At 35.2% G+C, this 18,625-nt stretch overlaps 2 protein-coding genes across 3 annotated transcripts; one reads left to right on the plus strand and one right to left on the minus strand.

Moving 5' to 3' along the window:
* The first annotated feature begins 4,771 nt into the window (after positions 1-4,771).
* LOC112703486 (COBRA-like protein 7) lies at positions 4,772-7,622 on the plus strand. The gene is made up of 2 exons (XM_025754952.3): positions 4,772-5,738; positions 5,902-7,622. The coding sequence occupies exons 1-2, from the start codon at positions 5,207-5,209 to the stop codon at positions 7,317-7,319; spliced, it is 1,950 nt and encodes a 649-aa protein (XP_025610737.1). The 5' UTR covers positions 4,772-5,206; the 3' UTR covers positions 7,320-7,622.
* Positions 7,623-8,303: 681 nt separating this feature from the next.
* On the minus strand, positions 8,304-12,918 carry LOC112703494 (two-component response regulator ARR1). 2 transcript variants are annotated; one of them, XM_025754973.2, is made up of 6 exons: positions 12,183-12,918; positions 11,600-11,752; positions 11,122-11,502; positions 10,495-10,571; positions 9,159-10,346; positions 8,304-9,056 (listed from the first exon to the last, which is right to left on the minus strand). In XM_025754973.2, the coding sequence occupies exons 1-6, from the start codon at positions 12,355-12,357 to the stop codon at positions 8,985-8,987; spliced, it is 2,046 nt and encodes a 681-aa protein (XP_025610758.1). In that variant the 5' UTR covers positions 12,358-12,918; the 3' UTR covers positions 8,304-8,984. The 2 variants fall into 2 exon arrangements, with proteins under 2 accessions (XP_025610758.1, XP_025610749.1); XM_025754964.3 differs by having other exon boundaries at positions 8,304-9,082; positions 12,183-12,873.
* Positions 12,919-18,625: the final 5,707 nt, after the last annotated feature.

The raw sequence follows: 18,625 nt of genomic DNA on the forward strand, positions 1-18,625 counted from the left end.
TCTTTCTTTTATGAGGTCATGTCTTGTCAAGTCTTTTCAAATGGTGATGCAGTTGCATGGTTTTAGAAACTTGCTTTTGGGTACGGTTACCAACACTCCCTCTCTTCCCTCCATAACTTCTCCTCAACCCTTCGGTTTCTTCCCTCTCACACCACTATGAGGAAGAAAGTCATTGCAAAAAGGGCTCCTCGTGAAAAGATATACAAACTGCCCACAAAACCTTCCACTCGCTCTCAAGACCGAACCTTTACCCCTTCTCCTTCTCCTCCAACCTCTCCTCCTCGGTGTGACCCCATGGCTCGAACTAAGACTACTCCAAGGTATCCTGCCCCTGCCAAACCTACTCCACCACCAAAGGCAACGCCTTCTAAACCTGCCTCTTCAAAACCTGGCTCTTCAAAGCCACCCTCGTCCAAAGGGAAGCGTCCGGCGACGGAGGAACCTGTTCCCGAGCCACAACAACCCAGGGCAAGGTCAGTCCCAGTGCGCTCACAGAGAGGTAAAGCTCGAGTTCCTCTCTCATCTGTTAGAGAACCAGAAGTTGATCCTTTTGCTCACAAATCACACTATATGACATCTCACTCTGATTTTAACCCCCATCGTTTCAAATCTGCCATGAACCACGATTTCTATGATGGAGTTATTAAGTACCGTACTCTATGTCCATCTTTTCTGGCTGACTTACCTGATTTGAAAAAGAAAGGTTTTCCTTTTGTTGCAAACTTGGAATTTTTGGACTGGAATCACCTTTTTGACATCAAAAAACCTGTATATCCTCAGTTGGTCAAAGAATTTTATGCGAACTTGACTTATCATGAAGGAAGTGTGCATTCTTATGTTAAGGGCAGAGACATCTTTTTAAATAATGAAACTGTCAGTGATGCATTGAAGTATACTGATGTTGGGCCTTGTGCTTACACTTCGGTTAAGTGGGATGAAGGTGTTGGAATTTCTTATCTTGATGCATTGGCTCACATTTGTGAACATGTTTCTTTAATTGATGGAATCACACCCACTCACAAAGCCCTAGGATATGAACGTGCTCAATTACATCGCATTGTCAACCACATTTTGATTCCTCAAAGTGGTTCATATCAAAGGGTTTCTTACACTGACACACTTGTTTTATATGCCATTATTACAAAAACAGAAATTTCTTTTGCATACTTGATGGCTAGATACATGTTTGATTCTGTTCGAAGTACAAAAGATAAAGCACTTCCTTATGGCATGTTTCTAACTTGCATATTTGAGTATTTTGGTGTTGACTTGACCAATGAGACATATGAAAATAGACATTCATACCTAAAGGGGGTGGTTCAGTGAAACAGAATAAAGGAACCACTAGATCTGAAAGAGTCGTACTAGATGATGAAGATGAAGAATGTGTCCATGAGGATTCTCCTGCTCCTTCCACCGAGGGTACTTCCATTTCCACTGGGAAGAAATCCACTCTGCTGAATGTGGTCAAGGATGTAGCTCAAGAGTTTGTGTCTCAATCAAATCACATGATTGCCTTGAGCAAAGAACAAAGGAAGTTAGCTAGCAAGCATGAGAACTTTCTGAAGAAATCAAGGGATAGAGTGGCTGTGCTCATGACCTTCATTGATAACCTTAACAATGATGAGGACATTACCACTGATGTTGAAGAGGATGCTGCCTCGGAAGGAGATGGTTCTGATGCCTATGATTTGTCTCTTGAAGACTGCTGCTACTGCTCTCGTTTTGTCTCATGAATTTTATTTATTCTGCATCTGTTGAACTTTTTAATTTTTTGGATGACTGTAATATCTTTTGAATTTTTGATACTGTTGCACTTTTGTTGGTTTAGTTAGAACTTTTGAACTACTATCTAACCTTTACTTGCAGGGTTTGAATTGATGTTTTTGGGTTGTCCACCCTTGATAACAAAAGGGGGAGTAAGGATAGGATAGTATTTTTTGGTAATTTTGATGTTGATGCAGCTGCTAGTAGTTCATTCGAATCCTTGTGCTGCTAACATACAATTAATGATAGGATGATTATGTGATGTTGCTCATTTGATAACCCTTGTACAAGATATATTGCACATAACTCTTTAACGTGCTTTCTTTAAGAACAATGTGAAACAGGGATAAAGAGGAAAGCATAAAGTCAGGGGGAGCTACTGTTGAAAAGGATAGGGGGAGCAACATAAAATCAAAGGGAGTTTTCTAAACCTAACTCAAACTTATTTCCTTTTGATTATTGCTTAAATTATGTTTGTCATCAAGGGGGAGATTGTTGAGTTAAGAAATTAACTAAATTAATTAATGATGACAAACATTATTTTTGAGCAAAATAAATAATTAGTGTTGATTAATTATATCTACTTATTAACTAATTGTTTATTGTTGCAGGCCAAATGTTTATAGCCCAAAAGGTATAAAGACAATGCAGCAAGGCTAATGGGTAAAGCCCAAACAAAAGCAAAGGATAAAAGCCAAAGAAATCAGATGGGCCAAACGGGTTACATGATCCAAGCCCGAATTGATTTTCATTTCCCTCCATAATGCTTCAACCAAAGCAACGTTCTTCTTCCTTCTAATCAAGTCACATCAAGATTTCAGAAAAAGCAAGAAAGAGAAAGAGAAGAAAAGCTTCTTCCATAAGCCATTAACCAAAGAAGCAAGAAAGAGAGACTTGAAGCTTGAAGCACAGAAGCTAAAACAGAAATTCCAAGCTAAATCAAGCTTAAGAAAGGTAAACCATATCATCTTGCATGAATCAGATCTTCATCCTTTCTTCCCTACTCTCTGCTCTATCCGAAAATGGCTTTGACGGGAAAAGTTGCACTCTGCCCTATTCTGCTGTGTATCTACGGTCTTAATCAAGACTTGGGGACCAAGTTGGTATTCAAGGGTTCAGATTTGGTTGACCATTGGAAACAAGTTCAGTTACATATTCATGGCTTTCGGTCAAGTTGGAAAAGTCAGAAGGAAAGGTTCCAATTTAATGATTGAAAAGAAAAAAGTGAATCTGTGGTTGGTGAAGCTCAAGGCTCAAGATTTTGACCTTGGAGGAAGAACCAAGGAACATGCAAGGAGATAAAAGAAGAGCTTGCTGTTCATTCAAGGTAAGGAGAGAAAACCAGTAAACCTGAGGTGTTTGTTCTGAGAGAGCTCTTTGAAGAAGTTCAACTAACTGGACAGTGTAACCTACTCAAAGGTGCATTCCGCCAGTATGAAGAACTGAATCAGAGGCTTGCTAATCTGGTTTTTCGCATAGCACAGAGGCTGTTGTTGAAGTCAATCTCCTTCATGTTTTTCTGATTGTAATGTATTTTTCTAAGCTTATCTTTCTGTAATTTCTTGAGAGAAAAGGCAAAGTGAGAAAGCTTAAGAAAAAGCCATGAGTGAAAAGGCTGAGAGATACACTTGAGAGAAAAGCCTAGAGTTATTTTCAGATTTCTTTAGGTTGGTTAAGTGTCTTGTATCTTGTACTTGTTTGGTATCCCTTTCTTAGTTGGGTTAGCACTAAGAGAAGATAGTTAGGTGTTAGCATAGCCAATGTCAAGTTAGGCTAGAACTTGAGTGTGAAATTGGTGTATGTAATACTGTTAACTATAGTGAAAATCTTCCATATTTGTGGAGGAGACTGGATGTAGGTTGCATAGCAAAAAGCAACCGAACCAGGATATATGCTGGTGTTAGCTTCTTCTTCTCTGTCAAGTTCTGTTTTCTGTTATTCATGAGACAAAAATAAATTGTCTCATAAATTTTCGCTGCTGAGTTCAAACAGAATCAGATTTGTAGCTTTGCTTAAAAAGGGACAAAACAGCAAATTAAAAGGAAGGCATAGATTCAACCCCCTCCCTTCTCTAAGCCTACCACAACCTTCACACATAAAGGGAGATCTCAAACCGGATACTTGTTCACATATGGTGGTACAACTATATCATGGAGGTCCACGAAATAGACAATTGCAGCAACATTCTCTAATTATGCTGAAGTACTAGCGATACATGAAGTTAGTCGCGAATGTTTTTGGCTGAGGAGTTTGATTCAATATATTCTGTCATCATGTGTGGATTGGTTGATCAGAAGATAGCTCCAACTGTCCTGTTTGAAGATAATAAAGCATGCATTGCTCAACTTAAATGTGGATACATCAAAGATCCGTTCAAATGATAATCTAGCAGATTTATTTACAAAGTCACTCCCAAAATCTTCATTTGAAAAATTGGTACATCATATTGAAATGTGTCGATTTCGAGATGTTAAATGATGTCGACAAGAGGGGGAGACTGTACTCTTTTTTCCTTGGTCAGGTTTTTTCCCATTGGGTTTTTCTTGACAAGGTTTTTAATGAGGCAGTTTCTGTCACAAAAGATTTTGTACTCTTTTTCCTTCACTAAAGTTTTTTCCCATTAGATTTTTTTTAGTAAGGTTTTAACGAGGCATAATTCTAAATGACATCCAAGAAGAGTGTTGTGATAAGAATGAGTATGTGGATGTCATTTATTATGGGCGGCTCACGTTCTCAAGGATGAATACATTAAATAGATTTGAGAATGTAAATCTTCCTTCGCCTATAAATAAAGAAGCAACTGAGGGACAATTACACATATCAATAAACAATTCTCTCTCTCTTTATGTTGCAATACTTCTTTCTCTCTCTTTATATTTTTTTATTTATATTTGTTACCCCTTATTTATTTATTTAGTTATTTTATAACAAACATGAATTGTTTTGACTCATTAAATTTTTTTCATAACAAAGTTCTTTTAAATTAGAGGAAGGTTTTTCTTCTAAAAGAAAAATGATTTTACTTTCTCATAAGCTTAATTAAATTTAACGTTTAATAGATTTTTAAAAATTGCGAGCCACGGCATTACAACGCCAACGCCCTGTCATTTGAATTATAAAAAATGAAACATGGAATAACCCAAAAGGCATACTTTGATTAAAAATTAGAAATTCATAACATGATGTGATTATCAATTATATCAAGTGTAGTCCATGTACCGTGTACATTTCATTACACATATAACACAGCTGTAGGACCCTTCTCTTTCCTTTCTCTTTCTCCTACGCGTTTATTAAGTAGTTCCTTTTTTCCCCTCCCTCTCTTTTTCTCAAAATAATAATAATAATAATAATAAAACGTTTGCTTATATTTAAATAGAGCAAGCTTAAGTGGCGTCTCTTTCTGGTTTCAAATTTCGAATTGGTAAGGAAAAAAGCAATGGCATCGCACTACTTCCTTAGCTGCTTTATCAGCAGCGTCGCCGTTCTATCCATCATATTGATTCAAACGACGCCGTTTTCTGCGGCCCAGTCAGCATCCTGTAACGGCATACTCGTCTCCTACGCCTACACCGGCGGGACGCGCCTCCCGCCCAATGTCTCCGATGCGGCCAAGCAACCGTACCGGTTCGAGTCCACGCTCACTGTTCTCAACAACGGCCTCGACGACCTCAAGTCATGGAAGGTCTTCGTCAAGTTCCAGCACAATGAGTTCCTCGTCTCTGCCTCCGGCGCCGTCCTCGCCGACGGCACCACTCTCCCCGCCGCTGTCGGTAACGGCACCATCTTCGCTGGATATCCTATGACTGACCTCAAGACTGCGGTGGAAACCGCCGGCGACTTGACGCAGATGCAGGTCCAGATCGATCTCGTTGGCACTGTTTTTGGAGTGGCGCCGCCCACTGTTCCTCTTCCTTCCTCCGTCAATCTCGCCAACGACGGATTCATCTGTAAGAAGCCAACTGGTCAAGGTAACATTTCTCGTTTTCGCGTGATTTAATTCTTCTAAACTGAGATTGTGATTTGGATTTGGATTTGTGTTTAGGTTAGGTGTTCGATCTTAGAATTTAAGTTAGGGGAATGTGGTTTGACTAGTGTTGACATTGAGAAAGAAAATAATGTTGGTTTTTTCAGGAAAGAATGTGAGTAATGTGTGTTGCACAAAGGATCCGAAGTTCAAAACGAACATAACCATAGATGATGAGTTCCTTCCCCGTCAAGATGGTGATCTATCAATCATGTATGATGTGATTAGAACTTATGATTCCAATTACTGGGCTGAGGTTACCATTGCAAACCATAACCCTCTCGGTCGTCTTGACAATTGGAAATTGAGCTGGGATTGGATGAATGATGAGTTCATATACTCAATGAAAGGGGCTTATCCTTATGTTGTGGATGCTTCTGATTGTGTCTTTGGTAAGCAAGGGACATTCTACAAGGAGCTTGACTTTGCCAATGTCTTGAATTGTGAGAGAAGGCCAACCATCATTGATCTTCCTCCCACCAAGTTCAACGATACGGATCTTGGTAAGATCCCTTTTTGCTGCAGGAATGGTACTATATTGCCGCCCTCGATGGACCCCAGCAAATCCGTTTCGAAATTTCAGATGCAGGTTTTCAAGATGCCGCCCGCTCTCAATCGCTCTCAGCTTTCCCCACCACAGAACTGGAAGATAAATGGCACCCTCAACCCAACTTACAAGTGTGGCCCTCCCGTGAGAGTGAGTCCTAGTGAAAATCCGGATCCATCTGGCTTGCCGTCGAACAAGACAGTGATGGCAAGTTGGCAGGTTGTGTGCAACATAACGAAGCCCAAGGGAGCAACCAGCAAATGCTGTGTCTCATTTTCAGCATATTACAATGATTCGGTTATACCTTGCAAAACATGTGCCTGTGGATGCCCCAGTAACACTGCAAGAACATGTAGTACTACTGCACAGGCTATGTTCCTTCCACCAGAGGCACTTCTTGTTCCTTTCGATAACCGAACTGCAAAAGCTGTTGCTTGGGCTGATCTGAAGCATCTACCGGTTCCGAAACCAATGCCATGTAGTGACAACTGTGGTGTAAGCATCAACTGGCATGTATACACAGACTACACTAAAGGGTGGAGTGCAAGAGTCACTCTTTTTAACTGGGGTGACACTAATTTCGCAGATTGGTTTGCTGCAGTGCAAATGGATAAAGCAGCTGCAGGTTTTGAGAAAATGTATTCATTCAATGCAACCACCCTAGACGGTGTAAACAATAATACCATATTGATGCAAGGTTTGCCAGGACTGAACTACCTTGTCGCGGAAGCAGATGGTGCCAACCCTCTTAACGATCCTAGGGTGCCTGGTAAACAACAATCAGTAATCTCATTCACCAAGAAAACTACACCGGGAATTGATGTTGCTCATAGAGATGGGTTTCCCACTAAAGTGTTCTTCAATGGCGAGGAATGTTCACTTCCTTCGGTGTATCCAACGAGTAGTGGATTCAGGGAGGTCTTGTCCTGGAAAAGTTCTATCGTTCTGTCTCTGTTGCTGGTTATCTTGATGCGGTAACAGTGGTCATGTTTTGATTGTGAATCTTGCTTGCGTCGGTTTCTGAGGCAGTTTTACATTCATATGTTGATATCATCACAGAGATTCAGTGAGAGACGTTAGTTCTGTTGTAACATTCAAGCTGTATGACTGATTTGGATGCTGTGCTTTGCCAATCCTTGTTCAATTGGTATGATTCTTTAGAGAATGTTATGGTATAGAAAATGTAGATTTATTGTATTAGATGAGAGAAATATATTTCTTTTGTTTTTTTTTTTTTTATTCTATCATCTTCATATATATTGCATTCGTTTTTCCTGATCATATATGACATTGAGTCATTGATTGGAATCGCTTATTAGTGTGTCTAGTCTCTAGACCCAAAATCCAAATGGAGGTCAATTGACAATTACTTTGATGCTCTTCGAAAATTAGAGAATAAATTTAATTATATACATATTTAATACATGAAATCATTTTTTTGTATATTTTATTTTAAAATCTATGTAATTAGTTTATGTATCATTTTTAGTGATGTAATTAGTTTATGAATCATTTTTGTGTTAAAAATATGCACAACAAAAATTACACAATAATAAAGAATCTCTAATTTCGAAAGAATATGAATGAAACAATTACCAAAGTATATTTATCCGTGCAGAATAAAAATATACACATGACCCTAAAAATATTGGCGAGGTCAAGAGTTAATTAGCTTGACCAAACTTGAATGTGGTTAAACCTATAATCTGACTTACAAGTAAAATTAAATTGTACATTAAAAACGATATATTAGAACTATAAGTGAATTACCATATTAACCTCTATAAAGATAGCAAAGCTTTATTATTGAGTATCTAATCCTAGCAAATCTCTTCTCTGAGCACCGTTAAGTATGCATATGTTGATAACCAGCTCTTAAACAACTGTGCTTTATAGTAACAAAAATGTTTTGGCTTCTTGCAGAATAACAAATGAAACCTCCCAAAGAAATGGCACCAGAGAGACCCATAATCACTGATCAGTTGGTTAATCACTTCCTATTAATCAAGTTACTATTGTTATTGTACAGGCCATAGGGAATGCAAAACATAATATGACAAATATAAAAGCACAAACAAAAGTATCTAAGTACAAGAACAACCAGAAAAGAATAGCAAGACCCAACGTCTTGAGCAACCAAATGGAAATATTTACATGCCTAAGGTAAGTCATTTGCTTACTTTGACCAACATACACTAGAAGAGAAAATGAAAAAGGAACAAAAGGAAAATAATGTTCACAATTGTTATTAGTGTTAGAAATGCTCCTACGAGTCTGCAGATGTATCAAAACCTTGCTTCTGCAATCCTCCCTAACCCAACATACCTTCATCAACACCCTAAAGTTAGAAGCTTACTAGGAATTTTGTTATTCAAAGCAGTCAAAAATTGTCCATGCCCTTTGCATATATGCAAATGAGGCATCTTTATCGCGTCTTTAACAGATTTCGTGTCGAGACTAAACCACTGTCGTTCGTGTCGAGACTAAACCACTGTCGTTCGCTATTTCCAGAAGTCTGAATATCTGTTTGTTGAACAATTTACACTCAGTTGCAAACTAGCTGATTGCAGAATGATAAAGCATATGTAACAGCAACTATTTACACTGGCAACTGCAAGTGGAAGGAACTATACAAGGTCTGTTCTAGACCGGAACGTTATCCAGGGAATACCCGTCGAAGTCAAAATCATTCTCAGCTGGTCCAATGCCTTCTTGCTGCCAGAACCAAACAGATGTGATTTCTATAAAGTTAAAAGCTATAACAAGCATATAAGAATTTAGTGAATTACCAAACACGGAAAGGATCAAAGGACCAACCTGTTTGAGAAGTGCACTCATGAGATCCTCCTGCCCATAATGCTCAGGATAGAAGTTAGTTTGGGAGCTTGCATCAGGGATTCTTTCGGTCTTAACCCTTATTGAGTTGTCAGTGACGAGTGTATTGAGGTGTTGATTTTGGAGAGTGCCTTGCTCCATGCTTTCACTCGCAGAGAATATAGGCTTTACAATCATGGTATTGGCATCTCTGCTTTGTCCCGTCTGTTGGTTAGAAGAAAAGCTCTGCTGCACTAAAACTGAAGGCGAGACATCAATGTTACCATGTAAAGGATTTGCATGCTGAGAGGCAGCATTATACGTAAGGCTTGGATTCGATACCTCCCAATCATGTGGCTTTTGCAGTTCACTAAAAATGTCATAATTTGGAACAAACCCGCCTGCCCGTTTAATTCCAGAAGTAACTTCTTCTTGAAACGAGCCTTTTGTTGTGATACTGGATATACCAGGAGTGCTTCCAAGAGGGAAACTGCTGATGGGCATTTCAGTGGTTTGATTGATGGGAAAATTCATCATTGAAGAGCTTTGTGAAATAGGATTGTAGCCAGGTGCTCTAGTACTACCCGCAATCCCATTCCTGCCCATAAGAGCATTAGAAGTTCCATTTGATGCACTAGGCTGCGCCAAACATGATGGGAGTCTGGGAAGGTGAGGACCAGTATTTTCACTTAGCATGTGTCCTCTGGGTTGGGATTGTGCCATCTGCATTAACAAGGGATTGCTCTGTGTAGAAGCATTGACTCGGACGGTCATGTTGCCAAGGGGTTGGGATGATTGGTGCAAACTGGCAAGCTGCTTTGGTTCCATATTTGTTGGGATTCCGTGAAGTAAGTTCACTGGTTTACTATTACTCAAATGTTGTTGTTGTTGTTGTTGCTGTTGCCCTTCAGTGAATCTTAACCTTGGATTTTCAAAACTAAAAAGGTTTCTTTGATCCATGATGGGCATGGGTAAGCCCCCCTTCGGAGCTGACCTACCAAGTCCGGCTGCTTGAAGTGTGGCTAGACTTTGTGCTGGAAGTTGGCCAGCAGCTGCAAGAGTTTGAAGATCAATTCCGTTAATCGAAGAAATTGTCCCAAATGTTGCATCTTGAGGATTCATGAAGGAACTGTTCATGTTATTCTGATGCTGAGAAACCCCACTCAACCTTCGGAGGTACAAACGATATTTCTGCAATGAACAAGGGAAAAATGTGTTAGCTCCTTCAGGTAATCATCTAATAGCAAAGGTGACCACAACAACCGGGAGAAGTAGGGATACAAAATTTAACCCTTGAATCTATTCATCCCAAAGTACACATTGCATGACAATATAATACCTGAAGGTGGCTGGCTACATTTTCTCTGGTGAGTCCAGGAACATTCATCAATTCAAGAATCTTTTTGGGTACAGCCTCTGTATAAACATCAAATTTGAAAACATAAGAGGAGGTCATATATTTTAAGAAACGTCTAATTAATCAGCTAGGGTTCGAGAACACTGTAATTCTTCCCAACTAAGATACAACAGCCAAACTTGATCCTATTAAGTGTGGTTGGCTACTATACAGCTTAGTCAATGCTATGGTGTCCTATCATAAACTATATCTAATGATAAACTATTAAAAACTAAATATTTCTTAATTGTTTCGCTTATTATTTTTCTTAATCTCCCTCTACTCTAATTATTAGTCAACCATCTATCTAATCTACTCTCCTTAGAGACAAACTACCAATTTAGTGAGATACAACTAGATTAAGTGATTTTCATGAGCAACAATCTGCAACCCGTATGTGTTATCGACACGGTGAAATTGTAGTTTTGAGGATTTCACAGCTCATGTATGCAATTAAACAAATACATGCATACCCTTTGGATGATGCATCCAAAGTGCTGTTATGCATTGTTATGCTGAATTAGGCATAGGTGTGCATGGAAAGGGAAAAGGGAAAATTTTTTCACATACTATCAATTCCCAGTTGATCTACAGCAGCTACAAACTGTTGATGCAGCTCAACAGACCAAACAACTCTTGGCTTCTTTAAAGTTGAAGTGTCATCTCTTTCCTCTGCTTCCTCTTCCTCATCCCTCCTCTTCTTCGAGTTTCTCCAGTTGCTTTCATTTGCCGACGACGAGTAATCCGCGTCATCCGATGCCTTCTGCTGTCGGTCTCCTTCTTCGGCACTACCCGACTGCTCAGTATCTCTCCATTCATTCTTTCTCTTGCGAACAACATGCTGCCATATGTTCTTCAAAGCCTCTATGCGAACCGGTTTAATTAAGTAATCGCAGGCACCGTGTGTTACACCCTTCATAACAACGTTTTTACCATCATCTGCAGACATCACTGTAACAAGTAACAAGCATAGCAAAAAACCATGTCAGTCTCAAACCCATCAATGCAGTGCACATACGGATCTAAGCTGATGAATAAGAACACTTACTGATAACAGGGAGGTCCATTTCCAAGCCAATGTGTTCTAACAGTTTAAATCCATCCATGTCTGGCATATGCACATCACTGATAACAATGTCAAACCCATTTTTATTCTTTCGCAGAAGTGTGAGTGCTTTCTCTGCTGTATTGCATTTGGTAACTGAAATGGATACAACAAAATTCCTCAAAATTTAGAATTCAACTGAGTAATCACATAAGACAAAATAGCACACAAATCGAACACCCAACTTGCTGCAAAGGCTCTTACTTCTTGGAATAAAGTCAATACAACAAATCTGGCTTCTGAAACACAAGAGCAAGAGAACTAGAGAAGCACCACATGAAGTAAAAGGGAACCAAACTTGAAGAGAAGTATACATACAAGAATCCAAGAACAATTCATGAAAGGATTGCAATAACAAATTTTGCGATCACCAAATAACTATCTACATGCATGTAATATAGTTGGGGGAAAAAAGGGACAAGCTTTTCTTTTTCCTTAGTTTTTGGTTCAAGAAATTGAACCTACAAATCGGAAAATCGAAATTGAAGAGAGCCAGAGAGAGAAAGAGGTGATTGAGTTGTAGTACCTTCGTAAAGACAAGTTCGGAGCATCTTCTCGAGAATCATGAGACACGTGGGATCATCGTCCACAACAAGGACCCGCAGACCCGCCGGAAACTGGTCGGAGACGGCGTCGGCGGATTTCACAGCAGCACCTGAAGTAACCGTCGACATGGATCCCCTTCCGTTGCTGAGATTCATGGTTAAGTTGAGTTCAGAGATCCAAACAGCCACAGCGACACAACAAACTGAGACAAAAACATGAAACAAAAACAGAACAGCGGTTTCTGTTTTCTGAGGTTTCACATAATTGAAATTGAGAAGTCTGTGAAACAAACAAAGAAGTAGTTGTTGGGAGCCGAGTTCAATTATTCAACGAGAAGCAACTGAAATGAAAGGAGAACGCAGGAATCGGAGAAGAAGAAATTAAAAAACAAAAAGGGGAAATGGAATTTTCGGACACAAAATTATTTATATAAACATGTTTTGTGCCTTAATAACCTCCAGCTTATGTTATGTCCTTCTGTTTCTTTTCTGGTTTCTTCTTATTTTTCACATCTTCCATTTATGAAATTTTAATTTAATTTTTATTAATCTTACATTTAGTATTAATTATGAATTATGAAAAATAAATAATAACGATATTCCAAGTTATGTGTCATTCCTGAGAGAGTGGATCCAGCTCATTCATTGGAGGAACTTGCCCCTCCTCCTCTTAAATTAAATCTACTCTTCCCACACATTTTTAACAACTCATGCTTTGGAATTTTACTGCCTATGCTCACAACTTTAATTAATTCTCTTTCTCTTTTTCTTTTTTGATGGATTTTTTTTATTAGGGAATTTTTTTTTGTTTTTCTATTATCCTCTTGTTGTAATCATTTATTAAATTTGCTTTTGTAGCTGTTAGCACTTAGCACCCAATAATTTCACGTATGTTAGTGCCTTTCAAAAAAGTAGTAGGTTCAATCACAGACAAAATGGTTTATCTTTAAAATATATATTGAATATTATCAATTATTTTTTTATAATGTATTTTTCGTATATTTATTTAAAGATGAAATTTTTCTAATAATAATAATAACTTTAACATGTAATTGAATAGATATATTTCATTAGGTGAAAACTCAGGTGAAGTCGATTTCAGGTGAAGTTCATATCTGAAAATCATTAGATAAAAATTTAGTCAAATCAATTAAATCATTTAACAGCTCTCAAATATCAACTTCACGTGAAGTCGATGGCACCTGAATTCTCACCGTTTTATTAATGGAATGCAGGCATGTTGGGTATTTTATGTCAAAGTTAATTACTGTGTGGTACTATGTAGAGCATGTCAACAAGTTGTCGTGTTCTCTCATAAGATATAAATGCTGTTTAAATTCGTGTATGGGACAACATTAATATAAAAGATTAAATGCTTTTATAGACGTTTATTCGTGCTTTAAAATGGATCTCTGTAATTAAGCAACGAACTTACTAATTATTAGTATTAATTAATAAGCTAAGAATTTTAATTATTTTCCTAAAAAAAGTTTAACTCAAAAAACATGTTAAAATTATTAATGAAAGATAATTTATAGAAATAAAAAGTTTAAATTTTCAAATACAGTTTTATATATTTATTAAATTAAAGTATTTACAAATTTATACTAACAGTCTTAATATGTGTTCTAATTGTTAACCAAAAAAAACGAGGATTTTGATTCTCCTAATTAGAAAAGTAATAAGACATTATCACATTAGTAGCCCAAAAAAGAAAAACCGCCACTAAAAAAAGAAAAGGTAAGAAATACATAATCCATTATTAATAGTGGAATATTTAATTGGCACACAAGACCATAAGCTTTATACTAGTATTATATTCCAATTCCATAATCATCAATTAACATTCCAAATTAACACTTCCAATGCAACTTTTCTTCCTCGTACCTTTTTTTTTTCTTCCTTTTATAATTGTTTCCCACATTTTCATTTTGTAGTGCATTTACATGAAACAGACGGATAGAATATTAAACCAAGCCTTATCCTCCATGGTGGGTCTCTTTTTTCTTCTATACACATCAAAGCCTAATAATAAAGATTCATGGGAAGCTCAAAATAATGATTTGTTTGTTGTTTGGGTTTGGGTCAATGTCCACTTCATATTCATACATGTAAACCAATCCCAAAGTGATGCAAGCCAGTTCATTGATTTGACCCTTAATTTTAATCACTTAATTGTATGGAATAATGCACACTTGTGGTGAACGTAACCAAGCACAAGCACTATGAAAATTGAATTTGAAAACTTTATTTAGTTCCTTGAAGAACAATGAGTTAAAAATAGTGATTGTGTGTCCAAATTCACAAAGGCATAGTTGTATATACTATATACCATATACTATATAGTAAATAAAGTAATGTTGTTGGCATGACAACCACCACTAATTAACTCTATTGTGGTGGTGCCTTTAATTTGGTTTCCACTTTGATGCAGTGAGAGTGGCCATTCCAATTTTTGCAACTACTAGTTTACTATTTATTTCATTCAGAAATTAAAGCAACCTGCTACTTGGAAACTAGAAAACAATAAATTAAACAAACCCTTCGGATATTTTTTCAAACAACCTAAGGATAATGTAATAGCTTACATTATTATATAAAGGATACTTAGAAAGAGTCGTGTAAATAATATTCAGTTTGATCTCAAAATTTATACTTTAGTTTTAATTTGGTTCTTAAAATTTTAATTATTTTTATTTAGTCTTAAATTTTACGAATATAATTTATGTTAGTCTCTAAAATAATTTTTAACGCACAGATCAAAATGCTGATATGAATAGTCAAATACAATGTTATACTTTGTAAAATGACGTTATTTTAGTTTTAGCATTCAAGTAATCTAAAAACTTTATAGGTGGTGTTTATTAAAATTTTTTTTTTCAAACTAAGTGATACAACGTCTCTTTTTGATTATTTAAATATCAAAAGAAAAATTGTATCATTTTACTGATTCAAGCATGGTATATCATTGGCTATGTCAATATTTCATTAACATTTGTATATAAAAAATTGTCTCAAAATGTGAATTATGTTTATAAAATTTAGAAATTAAATTGAGACAATTGAAGTTTGTGTAGAAATCAAATTAAGTATTAACTCGTTTGGACAATTAAAATTAAGTGGTTATTCAAATAATAATAACAAAATTTTATATTAAAAATGAGAATGATAATATTAATATATGGAAGGTAAGAGGAGTGGAAACTGCAAACTAAAGTGGGTATTAGGTTCAAGAACTTTTTGAGTGTGAAGGCTGCAACATACAATATAGGGTGTGAGGTGAAGAAGAAAGCTCTCCTTTTGAAGCGACTTCAGTTCAATGCAACCAACTTGAATCCCTAAAACTCCTCAATCCTCTCTCTCTCTCTCTCTTTTTTGTTGTTGCGTTTCTCAGTGTACATACATTATTCCGACTCACTCCTTTGCTTTTTCAATTTTCTTTATTAAACAATAAAAATCACTAATTTTAACTCTTAGTTTTTTCAATGAATTAAAAATTTTTAGTTCATTATTGAATAGTGTTTTTTGTCTTTTAGTAGTATTTATTATTTAGTTCTGTCTACTCACATGGGTTTCGCTAAGGATATCTATTAAAGTTATTAGAAATTGAAATTTTATATATTTTTATATTTTTTAGTTAAGGGTCTATTTATATATGTACTCTGTTTTGGGAAACAAACCCTCCCTCGACACGTGTCACATGACGCCACTCCCATAGGATAAGGTCTCCATACTATGTATTATTTTCTCTTTTTTCCTTTTCTTCTACCACAGCATTGTCATCTCTTTTTATCATGTTGTTTTCTTTGGGGTAATAGATTTTATCATGATAATCAGTTTGATACTGGCCTGGGACATAGGCTAAACATCATTTAATTTGAAGGTAGCAAATAATTATATATAAAAAAAGTTTAGAAATCACCAACTTTATTAAATTTTGACTAGCATGTAATCAGTAAAAATAAATAAATAATTTTACACAATTTCACACTATTAAAATCATCATTAATGACTATTTAATGGCTATAAATCACAAAAGTTACTGCTCCTAACATTTCTCTTATTATTTTTATAATATAATAACGAGATGAAGAAAAAATTACTTAGGAGTAAAATTAAAGCTAATTATGACAAATCCTTAAGGTAAGCAACCCTATAATATTTGAATAATTGGGAAAATTTATAATACATAGTGCAAGAAAAGCAGTGAAGCACGGCAAAAAAGGTAGCAATCTGCAAAACGTATATTTGCTTTGGAACCTTTTTTCTCTTACGATGAATAAACAAGACCTCACAATAAGTAACGCTTTTCATCACTGTAAAAAAGTTTGACATATATGTTAGAATAATATTAATTAATTAATTAGGAGCAAAACACACATTGTGGTACACTCATTCCCCACACTGAGCACTATATATTACAATACATACCCTCTTCACTTGTCTCATCTTAGCTCTTAGCTTTCACTTTGGCTTCTCCCAACAGATTTAAATCTTTAAAGTTTCATGATTCAATATATTATCGTTAATTGTTTATGGTTTGTTCCTCCTGGTTTTAAGCTTTTTATGAGTTGGAGAATGGCGAAACACACATGATATATGCTTTTAAGGGAAATGGAATATTTTTGTATAGAGCTTGAGTGACACTGGGAGTAGGTGATAAATATTAAACAATACATGCGCGAAATTAAAATATTTATTGTTTTTACAGGTTTTTATATTGATAAAAATTCTAGTTAACTTCATGTAAAGTTGATAGCTGATAGTCGTTAAATAATTTAATAAATTTGACTAAATTATCATCTAATAATTTTTAGTTATCAACTTTATATAAAATTATCTGCATTTGAATTTTTATCTTTTAAATTATAATAATTGTCAGATTAAGTGTAGTTTTAGACCAATAAACTTGCACCATGTGGCAATTCGTAAAAGTTGAAAAAAAAATCAACTAACTTTTGCTAACTTTTTCTGTATTTTTTTGTCAAATAATAATTAAAAATGTTTAGAAATTAGTCATTTTTAATATTTTTTGTTATTTTTTATCAATACAGATATTAAATTATTTTAAATATATATTTTATTAATTTATATATGAAATTTAAAAAATATTAGTGTAAATTGTATTAATTTTTATGTATAAATTCTAATAAATATAATTACAAATTATATATTTTTTATGTATAAATTTTTTATAAATATGAATATAAATTATTGTTGATTAAATATTAATTAAAAATTATAATATTTATTGGTCATATAATAATAATAATAATAATAATAATAATAATAATAATAATAATAGATTTAAGAAAGAAAATACTTAAAGATAAACTCTTCTAGTAAAAAAATAGAATGGTAGTTAGTTATTAGTTAAAATATAAAAAATATTATTAGTTCCATAATATTTTTCTTGTAAAAATACATGTTAAGAGTATTAATATAATAAGCTTGTATTAATATAATCATGAGTCCCAGGTCCAGCAACACTTCACTTTTTTTTGTTTTGTAATTTTTACAACTAACTTTTCGTATTTGCTTAAAGTTGGGATGGGTCTTCAGAAAGCGGACACCTCTCCGATCTCCCGTTCCGTTCTCCTCTCCATTTTTGTCATTATTTTCGAGAAATGATTATTGAATTTTGATCTCCGACTTAATTTAACTTTTAAGATTTTAATTGACTTTAATTATACTCTAAAATTTTGACTCAAGCCTCAATTTAACCCTTACATCATTTTTCGTCATCAAAAAACTGACTTGGCAATTTTAAATAACACTTAATAAAATAATATAACAGTCAGATGACATAGCTAAATTTTTTTAGACATTAAGTTAACCCCTCACAATATATAAAAATAAAATCTAACTCAGCTCCAATTCTCTCAAATCGTAATAGTCTCTCCAAAAGTTGAAAAAAATGTTGAGAAACAGCAGCAAAAAAAATAAATAAATAAAATAGAAAAGATTGTTCACAAGTGATTGTCAAAGTAGAACAAAAAACTTAAATATTCACAAAATCAATTACATAACTAACAGTCACAAAGATCTGAATACATATATAATTGTTCTCAGGCCAAAATGACGGGACATGGTTTCAAAATTTTGAACCACCCGCTGATTAGATATAACACCACAATACTTAAAATGCACTTAAATCTTGAATATGATCATCTACGCACCTCCAAGCCATAATACTAATGTCAATGTCTAAGAAAAATCAAGTAGTTCAGTTCATGATTATCACTTAATTTCAGATGTATAATAAAACACTCATGGTGGTCATTGATGTAGACGATATTTAGCACAGAAAATATATGTAGTTGTACAGTTATACTATTAGAGAAACATGAAAGAATAAAATTGTCCTTTTAAATTGATGAAAGAGAAATACAATTGTTCTAACAACGGTTGTTCCAGTAAATAA

The sequence above is a fragment of the Arachis hypogaea genome, chromosome 1, assembly GCF_003086295.3.
Source record: "Arachis hypogaea cultivar Tifrunner chromosome 1, arahy.Tifrunner.gnm2.J5K5, whole genome shotgun sequence".
Classification (NCBI taxonomy): domain Eukaryota; kingdom Viridiplantae; phylum Streptophyta; class Magnoliopsida; order Fabales; family Fabaceae; genus Arachis; species Arachis hypogaea.

What these genes read in the sequence shown, in the direction of transcription:
- LOC112703486 (XM_025754952.3), top strand. Translation starts at nt 5,207, where the DNA reads ATGGCATCGCACTACTTCCTTAGCTGCTTTATCAGCAGCGTCGCCGTT. An exon ending in TAAGAAGCCAACTGGTCAAG is followed by an intron (nt 5,739 to 5,901) that starts GTAACATTTCTC and finishes TGGTTTTTTCAG; the next exon opens with GAAAGAATGTGAGTAATGTG.
- LOC112703494 (XM_025754964.3), bottom strand. Translation starts at nt 12,357, where the DNA reads ATGAATCTCAGCAACGGAAGGGGATCCATGTCGACGGTTACTTCAGGT. An exon ending in AGATCAACTGGGAATTGATA is followed by an intron (nt 10,572 to 11,121) that starts GTATGTGAAAAA and finishes ATGTTTATACAG; the next exon opens with AGGCTGTACCCAAAAAGATT. An exon ending in ATGTAGCCAGCCACCTTCAG is followed by an intron (nt 10,347 to 10,494) that starts GTATTATATTGT and finishes TGTTCATTGCAG; the next exon opens with AAATATCGTTTGTACCTCCG.